General features: G+C 32.4%; 1 protein-coding gene across 3 annotated transcripts in view; it reads right to left on the bottom strand.

Moving 5' to 3' along the window:
- LOC117178180 overlaps positions 1 to 12,798 on the bottom strand; it is a 68,407-nt gene extending 55,609 nt beyond the window's left edge. For all 3 annotated transcript variants that reach the window (XM_033369472.1, XM_033369470.1, XM_033369471.1), the window contains exon 1: positions 12,373 to 12,798. In XM_033369472.1, coding sequence (XP_033225363.1) covers positions 12,373 to 12,727 — 355 coding nt within the window. In that variant the 5' untranslated portion in view covers positions 12,728 to 12,798. The remainder of the gene's footprint in view (positions 1 to 12,372) is intronic.
- Between the last annotated feature and the right edge of the window lie 203 nt (positions 12,799 to 13,001).

Here is a 13,001-nt window from a genome sequence, read left to right on the forward strand (position 1 = left end):
GGGGGGGGGATTCGAACGCATAAATATAATCACGCAAGTCAACAGTCTTAACCACTACACTAGTATACGAGTTGCGATCTGTAAAATAATTTTGAAATGCATTTGTAATTGAGGGTGGTGAACTCGGGAACGACTTCTGAATACGCAACCATGCCATCGCGACACACTACAAAAGTTGTAGCATTCACATCATATCTATATGTCAACTGAAACAGTCACGGAACAGAAACACGTCTTGCTCCAATAATCTCTCAAGTGTACGCGATCTGTGAATAAGTTGTGCCATCCAAAATGGTGCTGTTTTTATAAAACCCCTTCTTTGCTAAGTGAGAATGTGGAGTAATGTGACGACTGTCACCGAAATTTCAAAAAGGAATGTTTTTAGGTGATGCAATCCATTCATTACCGATTGCGTCGTGAATTCAACCGGTGCTCCGCGCGGATAGGTTGCGTTGCGACTTTAGAGGCGAGTCACCCTCTTATTAAGAGCAGTTTATACTGTTATGGTTACAAGAAACCCTTTACAATTCTTGATTAGTAAATTTTACATTTCTTTTTTCTGCGTGTAACTGAGGTAGAAAGTTGTATTTAAGATCAAAATTTCCATACATTTTTATTAATTAAATGGCTATATTAACAACTTTGTAACATTTATACTTTGTTTGCTACAGCGCTTTCTTTTTTTAAGTAAAAAGTAGGGACAATTTATTACAGTATTTGAGCACCCCTTTTGAAAGTGCATGGTACGGCAATAAACGACCCAAAAGTCTTTCAACTGCCAAAGGCGTCGGGACGTAAAGTCGTAGACAAACCATTCAAGGCAAGGCAGAGGCCCACAAAATGGTTTGTCTACGTCCCGACGCCTTTGGGGCAGTGGGAAAACTTTTGGGCCGTTTATTGCCGTATCATTCACTTTCAAAAGGGGTGCTGAAATACTGTAATAAATTCCGCTTACTTTTTACTTAAAAAAAGAAAGCGCTGTAACAAATAAAGTATAGATGTTACAAAGTTGTTAATACAGCCATTTAATTAATAAAAATGTATGGAAATTATTGAGCTGAATTACAACTTTCTACCTCAGTTAGAAGCTACGATCGAGACTCAATTTATAATCGCACCTACTTTATACAATAATTGTTTTTTCCGTAATTTTAGAAAACAAATATTTTTGTACCTTTTCATACTATTAACCCAATTTTTGTTGCAAGATTTCACTTATAATTACCAATGATATCATGGAATAAAGTTTATGTATTCAAGTATTTGCATTAACTTAGTAAATAAATAAATTTGAATGAAGAGCTTCAGATAAATTTATAGTGCTCAGTCAAAATAGTAAGTTTTGTTACTTGATATTTTTCGATAAAATCAACTATTTACGAGAAAAAGGACACTTTTAGACTTTTGTCATCTATATTATCGTCGAATTTTCGAAATCTTTCCCTTTTATTGAAAATTTACACATTAAAAAAAGTTCCGCCTGGCCAAGTAGTAACACTTTTGTTTCAAACATTTTGTCTTCGGATTAATATTTACGTAGAAATTGGTGCATTTCAATTCCTCTGACATTTCTCTTTGATTGTTCATCTTCTGAATTAACATTTAAAGCAGTCGAAATCTGGCTTAGGAACTTTGTGTTCGTAAACATATACACCAGACGACCGCGAAAGAAAAATAGTAAAAATTATAAAATTCTAAACGGGCTACTTGATTGATTAAAAAAAAAAATTAATGCGATTATCTCAAAACTGATTCATCGAAATCGGCAGGACCTATGACGGTATACAGGTCTACCCCTGGCTCCTAGAGTAAACAAACACCCTATCTATATACTATTATATAATATAAATAAAGTGCATATATAACATTTAGAAAAATAAACAGCTTTAAAGAATAAGCATAAAAGGTACATGCATTGAAATTACCATTAATGAAGTATATTATATATATGACCTTTGTGATTTTTATGGATCTCACTACGTAAGAAGGAGTCGTGGGACTTTGTCACGTTGGGGTCTGGCGTCGCGAGAAGTATGATGGCGCATGGGTGGATGCGCATCTTCATTAATTATCAATTACATTTGATTGAATTTTATTTCGATTCTGTGAATGAACGAGATTTCAACCACAAAAGTGGTTTAAAGGGGTTGAATTTTCAACATATTTCTAACAGTGAAAAATAATTCGTAATCACAAAATTACAGTTTTGTCGATGCTTTGCCCTTTAATTTTTAAACGTTTGTGCACAAATGTCGGGAATTACAAAGACCGAGCATGCAACTTGAAAGCAATAAGAATGTGCCCGCGCAGCGAGCAGATTGTTTTTCGTCTAAGAGTTCAACCAATTGTTATTTTTTGTTATGTTTCTTATTATTATAATCCTTTGATCCGAACTCTTAAAATGTAAGCTAATAAATTGTTTCAGAGAAAATTTCGACTAGTAAGAAGACATTTTAATATAAAAATTGAGTTTAAACTTAACAATTACTAGAATAATTAAATAAGCCGATGATTAGTCGAGATTTTATAATAAATTAAATTATTTGCCCCCTTTAATATTTATAAGCGAAAATTGAGTCATACTTTTTGCATAAATGCGTTCATCTGGAAACTCCCTCAAGGTACGTATAGGCACCATCGAAAGTTAACATATGTAAAAAATAAATATATTAGCGAGCGCCCATAAAATTCATTTAGCTGTCCTATACATTTTTAATCAAAAAATTTATTTTGGATTGCATCGGGAACAAATGAATTTAAAAAACGTAATGTAGTTGATGAAAAGAATATTCCTTTAACTTTCACTGTTTCAATAAGAATAATTTGTTATTAATTTTTAAAATATTTGTGTTAATAGAATCCAAAACATGCATTAGGGAATTTCTTAGCAATAATATGGGTAAAAAGAAATTTAAGAAGACTTTTTACTTTACTGGTTTTACTTATAGGAGTACAAGTGTAAATCGTGGATATTATTATATATTCTTTTCACTCTTTTCATTGCATTCTAACATATATTTACTTGTTCAAACAATACAATATGTTTGGGCGCCTTGGCATAACTAAGGTGGCGCCAATCAAGGAGGGCGCAGCCGGGAAACCCCCGCTGCGCCCCTATGCCAGTCCATCACTGAGGATATATAGAAATTAGGTATACCAGACTGAATCTATGTTTTTATTACTTATTTTGACGTAGATGTAGCTGACCAAAAATATTATTTATCTTTATAATCGTTGTAATGTATTATATTGTGGGATTCATTGATACTATTTTTGCTATAACTTGTAATTATTTATTGATGTTTTTTAAACAACTTACAATCGGAGCATTCGTGCAAAAAAATTGTTTTACAAACCCAGATTATCTTTTGACGGTTTGAGATCAGAAAACTCCAGGTCTATATTTACATAAAAATAACAACAAATATTATAAGTAATAATATCAGACACTTACTGGCTTTAAGAAAAGAATGGACTTTTAAACTATTTTTTACAAAGATATGAAGAAATACTTATGCTGCAGTGATCTTTGCAACCAAATATAACCGAACTTGGAGAGGTATTCTTAGTTTCACCTTGTCATTTTTTCATACCAGGTTTTTCCTTATAAGCCTGATAAATTTTCAGCCCGTTGGAATTAGAGGAAGCTTTAACCATTTTGCCATATTCAAACATTTACATATTTAAAACATTAGCTTTATTTAATAATGTTAATAATTAGGTATTATTTATGTTTTGTATGCAAGAAAAATGAGATACTAATAACTTCTGACGTCATATGTCATCAGAGCCAATCAAAACTCAAAGTAGTTTTATTTTAATTGATTTCGTTTTAAATTGTTAATAAGTTTAAATACTGAAAATGATAAATTGGTCATGTTGTCACTCTTAGGACTTAAATTTTTAATTTCTAATATTTTAGACTTCGAGAATAGAAGCAACATAAAGCTGATAATTATATTCTATCATAACTAATGTGAATGATAGTAATGAATAAAAAATGTTATTACTTTTATACTTTTACATTCTTTCATTCTGTACACCTTAATTTTAGTATGTACCTACTTTAAATGTAAATTAGTACATTCTTTAAAGGTATCCTTTTTCTGGAGACCGGCCAAAACGACTGTCTAATTTTTTACTTAAAAGATAAATTATTGAAATAAAAACTTTTTGTGAAAAAGGAAACGTCTTTTGAATCCGTTGGGATTCGAACCCAGGATCTTCCGTTTACCGGACGACTGTTCTAGCAACTGAGCTACGCAGGAGTACAGCTAAACTTTTCTCGGAGAAACATTTACGATACCTTTATGATTCCATTCGTACTCTTCTAGTTTCCTCTAGAGGAGAGCAAGATTCCTGGCATCAATATAAAAAACTCCCAATTTCACTATGTATGGTTTTGTTTCAACTGCAATTCTTCTGGAAACTCAAAATCGAACCCCACTAATATAATAATTTTAATGGTTTTATAGAGAAACCTCATGCAATATATTGAGAATTCAGAGGTGAATATTCATCAAAGTATTTCTACGTAATAAAATAAAAGTGTACGCTTCCAGGCTCAAAAGAACCCTTTTACCATGCCTAGAGCGAAAAAATCTAGGTCTATCGCCCTCATTTTTTTGGAAATGTACCTTATGTATCCAACGCCAGGATACATAGTGAAGACCCTGACAAAAACACTTTTCGAAACGTTTCTATACCCTATTCTATTCCCTTTCTATTTAAAATGACTCTGTACCGTGTCTAGGACAAGAAATATTCGTGGAGATGTGTTTCACGCGTCTAATGCGATGAAAAATGCTAAGAACCGTGAGGGAATTGATCATCATATCGCTGCTATGCAAAAACATCTGAAGTCAAAATAACATAACTACCACGCCTAGCGCGAAAACTATTAGGTCCAACCAATTAATTTTTTGTATTCAGATGTGCTTCACGTATTTAATGCGAAGAAAAATATTGAGAATCCGCAGCTAAATTCAGATCATAGCATAGCTATGCAAGAACATCACAAATGTAGCCCTTTTCAATTGAAATGAACCTGTGAACACGAATTAAAATTTTCAGGAAAAGCGAACAAATTCTTTCATAAATTCCTTGGGTCAACATAAAAAATTATTTGTAAATTTAACTGTAAACCAACATACGGATATTAAAATTTCCTAAAAGAGCGGAAAAATCATAATTGTGCCCATTCATATGAAACCTTTAAGTGAGGGTGCTTGCTGCCGCTTTACAAACTGATTTTTACTATATGTCACATACTTAGCAAATCTTTTTCAGCCATTAAATATTCTATTTTTACATAATTAACTATGCCTTTTAGACTCATTATGATTCGGAGAAGATAGGCAGCAATAAATAGGAATGAATGATAATGAGTGGACATTTGCCAATGTTAATAGCACAGGTGATCATTCGTCTAGCCTTAACTAAGACCTTTTCCTGATAATTAATAAAGCTCGGTTCTGCGTGCCTCCCATCGAAGCTCGAATACGTAATATTGACGAAAGAAGAAATTCTGACGTCTGTTTCCGCTGTTCGCCCTTCGCACTCTGTTGCACCCACGCATCGGCCCACATCGAACAATTTTACACTGAGGATATTCGCTAACACCGCCACATCGACCATAGTGACGCCGTCAAACGAGCATCGAAGCACACGAGCAAGGAGGATAAAAGATCCGCATCAAACTCATGAAACTAATGTTATTTCAGCTAGCGGGTGCTCGACGCGTTAAATCTTTGCTAATGGTTGATGGTTAATGGTCTTTAGTCCCTAAGTCGAGTTGTTCTTCGCCAAGCAAGCCTTCTTGGTTATCAGTTTCTCCCCTTTACAATGTTGCAAGCTATGAGCACGTTAGTTAAGAAAACGTTTAGAAAAACAAAGAAAACGCTGCTGGAAATAGGACAGACGAAAGACCTCACAAGTCGGGCAGCCCGGAATGAAGGGTCTTTTCCACTTAAGTTTAGAGGTTTCAAAATTCTTGAATGAGTTCAGAATATTTTATAAGTTGCTAAGATTGCTTCACTTCCTTCTAAGAGTTTCAGGAACTGGAAAATTTTTAACTGTTGGAACGTTTTTTGTGTCGCAAAATGGGGTGAAGCTAGACAAGCATTATGTCCAAAATTTGTTGATTTTTGATACAATGTTAAGGCTTACAGAAAACTATAAGGCAAATTTTAGGTGGGTATTTGGAAATAAAAATTCTCAACATTTTTTTTTGTCTGCTAGGTAGAGATTAACGAATTGCGAGATTAGTAGAACTTCCAGCTGTATCAAAAGAGGGAAAAGACATCAAATAGATGTTGATGCAGTGGTTGTGTGGTTAGAAAACAACGTCGACCTCGTTTACGCTCTTCCTTCTTGAGTGATAGGATGACAGATCGAAGTAAGTTTAAGGTTGCTCTTCTGTAGAAGGATCGTGTTGCTTTGAAATACGTAACAAACAAGGCTGATGAAAATACTGTCATAACTAATTGGTGATTTTCATATGGACATTAGTATGCTGAATAAAGAAAATAAAAATAAGAAGCATCAATACTTTCTTTACCCTTACACCTATCAAAACATCTGAAGATTATTTTCAATTTAGAATTGCTGACCCTTCATCCAGAAAAAATTAAATTGATAAAGCTATTCTCGAATTGCGCAACAACCAATCAATTTTTTAGAGTTTAATTTTGCATTTATTTTAAATTTAATTAGTCAATAAAAGTAGATCTTCAAAGAAAATCAACATGTTGTTATATTTATTTTTACAAAAGATAATGAAAAAATTCGAAAAGAAAAAAGTAGATGAAAATTTCTAGAGTTGGTGCTTGTCAGACGACTACTGTCGGTAAAGCGAGGTGGTGATAGGCGGGCCAAAATAACCGTGGGGCTTTCTAAAAGCAGAGGCTAGAAACCAAGCGGTGATTTACGCTAAGAACACTGCAACGAAAGAGCAGAAACCGTTGGTCTTGAGATCCACTGGTCTTTTCTGGTTTCAGTGAAGTACACATTTTTATTGAAGAAAATAAATATCTTTGCTAAATATTCAAGAGAAATTATACTTTTAATATTAAAATGTTAATTCTTTTATTTTCTTTAATTTATCTCTTTGCTTTTTACTTCCAAACAGAAATAAATAACGGGTGAAGAAAGAGCTGAAAGAAATACAAATATTACGTACTTATATACTTAGTTATTCCAGATGTTCAACAAATTTTGTGTGGCAGCTTGATACTTTTTATTTAATCCGCAATTTTCAAATTACATTATTCTCGAAAAGGTAGCAAACTAAAATGTTAAAAATATAAAGAAAACTGTTTCTATTATGAAATCTATGTATCAATGAATGAAACTTTACCAAAATACTACAGATATAACATATAATTACATATTTTAATTGTTTTTTCACATTTTTTGGCGTGCTGTTAGAATTTTCGATTTTTGCATATCAATTTCGATAAATAAATTAAAAACGACGATTCCGTCGAACAATGGTTCAAAGAAAATTTGTAGGAATTTTTAAACATTCCCTTTTAAAAATCACCTCATAATTCGCATTGCTTGGCTCAAAAATTGAATGATCGATTTCTCTCATGGTATTTTCAATACACAAACCAAAAATCACGACTTTTATAAAAAATGATTTAAAGAAATTTTGTAGTACTTTTTAAAAATTCTGCGGTACGTCCTTTGAACTTTTTTCCATATCTGATGTTTGTTGGCTCAAAATTTGAACAAACTTTTTAACGAATCTATCGACTTTTGGCTTCAAATTAGGATTTTCGATTCATTGTAAATATTTTGTAAAGCTACAATTCTTGATTCAAACTTTTTTTAATTATCTGCCGTCGTTTGCCATTGTATTGAAAAATTCTATTTTTGTACAGAATTTTCGATGGATAATACCATGATAGTTGGTCAAGGACTGCTCGTTAACGAACACTTTCTTTCTTTTAGCACCCGAAAAAGTGTGCCAAAGCTTGATTTCATCTGTTCATTTTTACGACAGTTATCGTGTTTGCGAACGGACGGACGGACAAATAGATGCCAGAGCTAAAACATGATTTTTGACTTCAAGGGGTCTCCAAACGTAGACATTCGTTTAAAACTGAGGTTTGAAATCTCGAAAGATTTTAATACTTTCTCAATCATAAATGATGAGAAAGTAAAATTATTCAGAAATTGTGTTTCCTATGAGGGTTCATTAGTGTCGAAAATCAAATTAGAACTCATTGTAAAATTTACTTTTAACAAACTTTTGATCACTTTTGATTCAAGGAATTTATTGCAATTATGATAACCCACATTTTTACATTCAAAAATCGCTTTACAATTAAATAAAATTGCATTACATAGACCTAAAAAATTATTTCTACATATATTATTGTGACAGTGCACTCAGAAATAAGCTTTCTTTAATTATAAATTCATTTTTTGGTGCATATTAGCAACCAAAATTTATTTTAGGTTGAACATTTTATGTTAATTTAAAACAGAAATAATTGGCTAATTCGTTCAATATTAAAAACCTATAATTAAAATTGGCATTGCTTACTTTTTGTTAAAATATAATTCTTTGAAAATAGCAAAGTTAGTCGAGCAAAATTCTTGCGTGAGGAAGATAGAATTAAAATATATTTTTCTCCAAATTTTTAAATGTGGAATTTGTATATAATAACCTTAAATATTTAGTAATTACTAAGAAAAAGCTATAGTGCTACTTTTTGAAGAACAATTTCTGTCTATTTAATCATAAAAAGAATTTTGTTTTTAAAAAATCCAAACTCTCTTCAGAGGAAAACTTATTGAAGAGAAACAAGGAAAAAAAACTTTTCACTTTTATAAAGCGTTAACTCAGTAAAACAGTCACACACTTGTCAGTAGTCTTTCTGTGACTTGGTTTTAAAGAAACTTAATTTTCAAAGAAAGTAAATCTTAAAGCTTTTGTAATTTCTTTAAAGTTCAAAGACTTTTAGATGACTTAGAAAATGTAATGACAATAAAATATGCTGTAGGAAGACTATAAGTCTCAGAATATAAAGAGAAATAAGAAATATTTAAAATCATCAATATTGAATGAATAGGTTGAAAAAACATAAAGTCTTGCCCTTTAGTATTAAAACTTAAGTACTTTCCCTTCAACTTTAATCGTAAGTTTCATTAATAAATGAAAGAACGTATTATGCTAATAGTTTTAGAAAACGTGGTCTAAAATGACGCAAACTTCCATGATTAAAAATCTTGAGAATAGATTTATATTTAGAATTAATTAAACCAATTCTTAAATAATTACTACATTTTGATAATTCCAACAGTAATGTATCTTAGCAGGCTAATTACTAATGATCTTTTTACTTTAAAAAACACATTTCGTGAATATAATTTTTATTCTTTCTCAGTAAATAATCCTTCAACTAATCGATTTGGTCTAGCTTTTACAACCTGCAAATAAAAGTCGAAGCAGCATGGTAGTGGGACTGGATGGAACACATCAAATTACTTTCTTTTTATTTAAAGTAGAGGTAAACAATTTTTTAACTAGAAAAAACATGCGTTGAGGCTCTTTTTCACTGTATTTCGATATTTTCGATTTTTTTATTTTACTAAAGATTTATTATTCTAAAAAATGTAATTTATTGTGACAATTATTAAAATTTATGACAAGAACTTTGGCGGTAGACTTTTAAGCACAGATAAGTTCCTATTCGATCTAAAATATTTATAATAATTAATTATATTTAAATTCCCCAGCTTGGCACAAATAATTCGTGTGAGTATAAATCATTAATAATATGCTTTGTCATTATTTCTTAATTTTCGTGTGCGAATTTATAGTTGGGATTAAATTTTTTATCTCTGCGATAAATAGTTCCATATATAAGTACTTTATCCTAGTATTATTAGAAAAAATCTATTAAATAATGGAAACGGGTAAAATATCTCAGACTTAAATTTCACAACTTTCAGGCAACGAGAGTATTAAAGTAAATATAAAACAAATGCAAAAAATATCTCAATAGAAAAAACATGCTTTCGAAAAAGCATATGAACACGGGCGTCAATTTGATATCGAATGTCCATACTAAAATTCTCGATATTCCAATAAATATCCCCTGTATTTTATTTTTCGAACTTTTATATTGCAAAAATTGCTTTAATTTTCATTTCATAAAATTTAAAACCGATGTTGGAACATTTTTAAAAACATGACGACAGAGCAGTGAAGAGTCCGGCAATAACTCTATCTGATAAATGCAGTGCAAACTAACTCCTGCACTTAGCATATAAACAAATCTGACATAACGCTACAAAATATAGGATTTATACGGATATGAGCTTGCTGCACTTTTCTATTTTATAATTTATCATACATTTTTGACAAAATTAATGAAAGAAAATAGAATATTAAATATAAATATATAGGGAACAATCCACGTGAAGTTAGCACACTTATGTAAATATCTCATTTATATTACATTGCAAAAATCCAGTTTAAAAGGGCCACCTAAAAATGAAAATATTTCAAAATTACTCTTGTACAAACAATGCTTTCAGCGTAATTTTTACATAATTTATGAGGAATTATATTCATAGAATTATTGTCACTCAACTTTAGCTGGTTTCAAAAAAGAGTTGAGAACGACAGGTTGATAGTAAACAATCAAGAAACAAAATATATAATAATTTTATTAGACGTAAAAAACACTCTTAACGTATTGGTAATTTTGAACTCGACAATATTACATTTTCAACGAGTTTTCAGTCTTGTGGTATACCTTGTCGATTCGAAAGCTTAAATTTTTATACTTTAATTATGATACCAAATTCAAATTACTTTTTTTCTTTACGCAAATTTCACGCTGATCATCACCAATGTCAACTTGTTACAATCTATATGTCTGAAAGTGGAAAATAGATTAAAGAATTTGAAGCATAACATCGAGTGCAACAATGAAATACATTGTTACCTACAAGGTTGATTTGATCATTTGTCGTTCGGCCAAATCTATGATTAGCATCCTAAGCAGGAAATTTTATATGAAGGGTCGAAGTGCTAGAGTACCCTTACACAAAGTTGCATCATATTACGGCGTTGAAAGACTTGAAAGAAAAGCCCATGTATCTCATAATCTTCTTGATATATGAATTATATTAGATTTTCAGTCTAACAAAAATAATCAGATGCGTGGTTCCCTTCTTATGGAAGAATTTCTCAAAGCATAAGATTCAGTCATCAGATTTATACAAATCCCTTGAGAAAAAATTATTCTAACCAACTAATAAATAGATTTACGATTTAAATTTATTTTTGGTATAATTGGCCATGCAATAAATCGTTATATGCGAGCCTGAAATCTTAAGATTCTATATTGTAAGTTGTGCAAAATAGATAAACGTGGAATGATTCGCGTGGGAGTCAAAATCGCTTCCACGTTGAAACTGATATTTATCGTTGCTTTCAGCCCGCCTCGAAAGCTCAATTTAAACGGAAAATTCTTTCAGTTATAATTTGCTATTTATTTTATGGTCAGTTGGATAGAAAACGATAAACTTAAACATATTTAGCATCATCTATAAATAAACATGGGGTGATTTTGATTTCAATTCGTTGTGACCTAATACAAATTATATACATTCTGTCAGAAGTTACTTTTACATAAGATATGAGGGTCGTTATTGATACTTCAATGATCTTTAGTATTTTATAACAGAAGAAAGCAAGCAAATTTAATTGTCCAAGATCGGTAGTTGGTTTTATTGCAAACAACTTTTATGAATTGGTGCTGGATTCAGTACTAGACGATACTTTTTTTATAATTAAAATACTTTAAATTCGGATGGTTTAAATTATTGAACATCAACAATTTGATATGATATGCAGAGATATAGCGATTTGTAGAGATCATAGGTAACACAGCACCATAAGATGCAACGTTCACTTGATAACTGATGATTAAATTAATTTTTAAAAAAAGTATTACCCAAATTATCAGGACTTCCATAATCTCAAGGTCATAAGGATCAGTGACTATAAAACTCTAGAAGAAAATGTTACTTTAAATTTTTTTAAATTGATAATTGTGGGTAAAGTCTTTCTAGTGGGACCAACTGCGAAATCAGTTTCGCAATAATTTTGCGATGGCACTGAACCACCCACGAGCGAATAGAACGTACGGGCTGCGCGAAGAGAACGGAATCGGATACGTTGGCCGTGGTAAATGGAACCATCTTCGTACACGAATACCTAAACACGTAACAGGCCACCCAATCCCTCCCCCCTCTCGAGTCTATAGATTGACAGGTGGAGGAAAATTTTCTTTCCGGTTTCTTTCTTTCTAATGCACTTTTGCACGTAGACCAATTGACACTTACACCAATAAACGGCGACAAAGTCCTTCTCATTTAGCAGTCGTTCGAGTTGCTTCGCAGTAACTTCCTCAATTACAGGATCAGCTTCCCTCTGACTTGATGCTCGGGAATGATCACCCCCATGTGTATGGCTTCCACGACCCAAATTTGAAGAATCTTGCTGATTCTGCTTCACCCCCCTCGTGGCCGATGCGGCGGCATCGCCGAAACTTCCAGCGGCTCCGAGCCAACTGGCGGGAGTTAACACCAAAAACGCAATAAAAAGAACCGTCGATATCTTTGGAAGCGGAAATCTCCTGCCACCGCATCCGCACCGGCACCCGCACTGTGCCGTCGAACCGTCGTTCGTCGTCGACATCGCCGCACTGACTACTACCGCGGCAACAGCCGCTGAGCTATTTTCGATAGCTTTTCGGACACCGTCTTAGTCTTGGTCATCACAAAAACGCTCAGTCGCTGAAATCGCGGCTTCGGTGGCAATGACGATGGCAATACAGGATCTCCCCACCGATGCAGACCAAACACGTTATTTATAATTGTATGATAAGCTTCTTAACGCAAAATATTTCGAGCAATTACAAGCTCCACACACTTCACAACGTGTGATGCATAGAGTAAACACACTGAGGATG

The sequence above is a fragment of the Belonocnema kinseyi genome, chromosome 8 (genome assembly GCF_010883055.1).
Source record: "Belonocnema kinseyi isolate 2016_QV_RU_SX_M_011 chromosome 8, B_treatae_v1, whole genome shotgun sequence".
Classification (NCBI taxonomy): Eukaryota; Metazoa; Arthropoda; class Insecta; order Hymenoptera; family Cynipidae; genus Belonocnema; species Belonocnema kinseyi.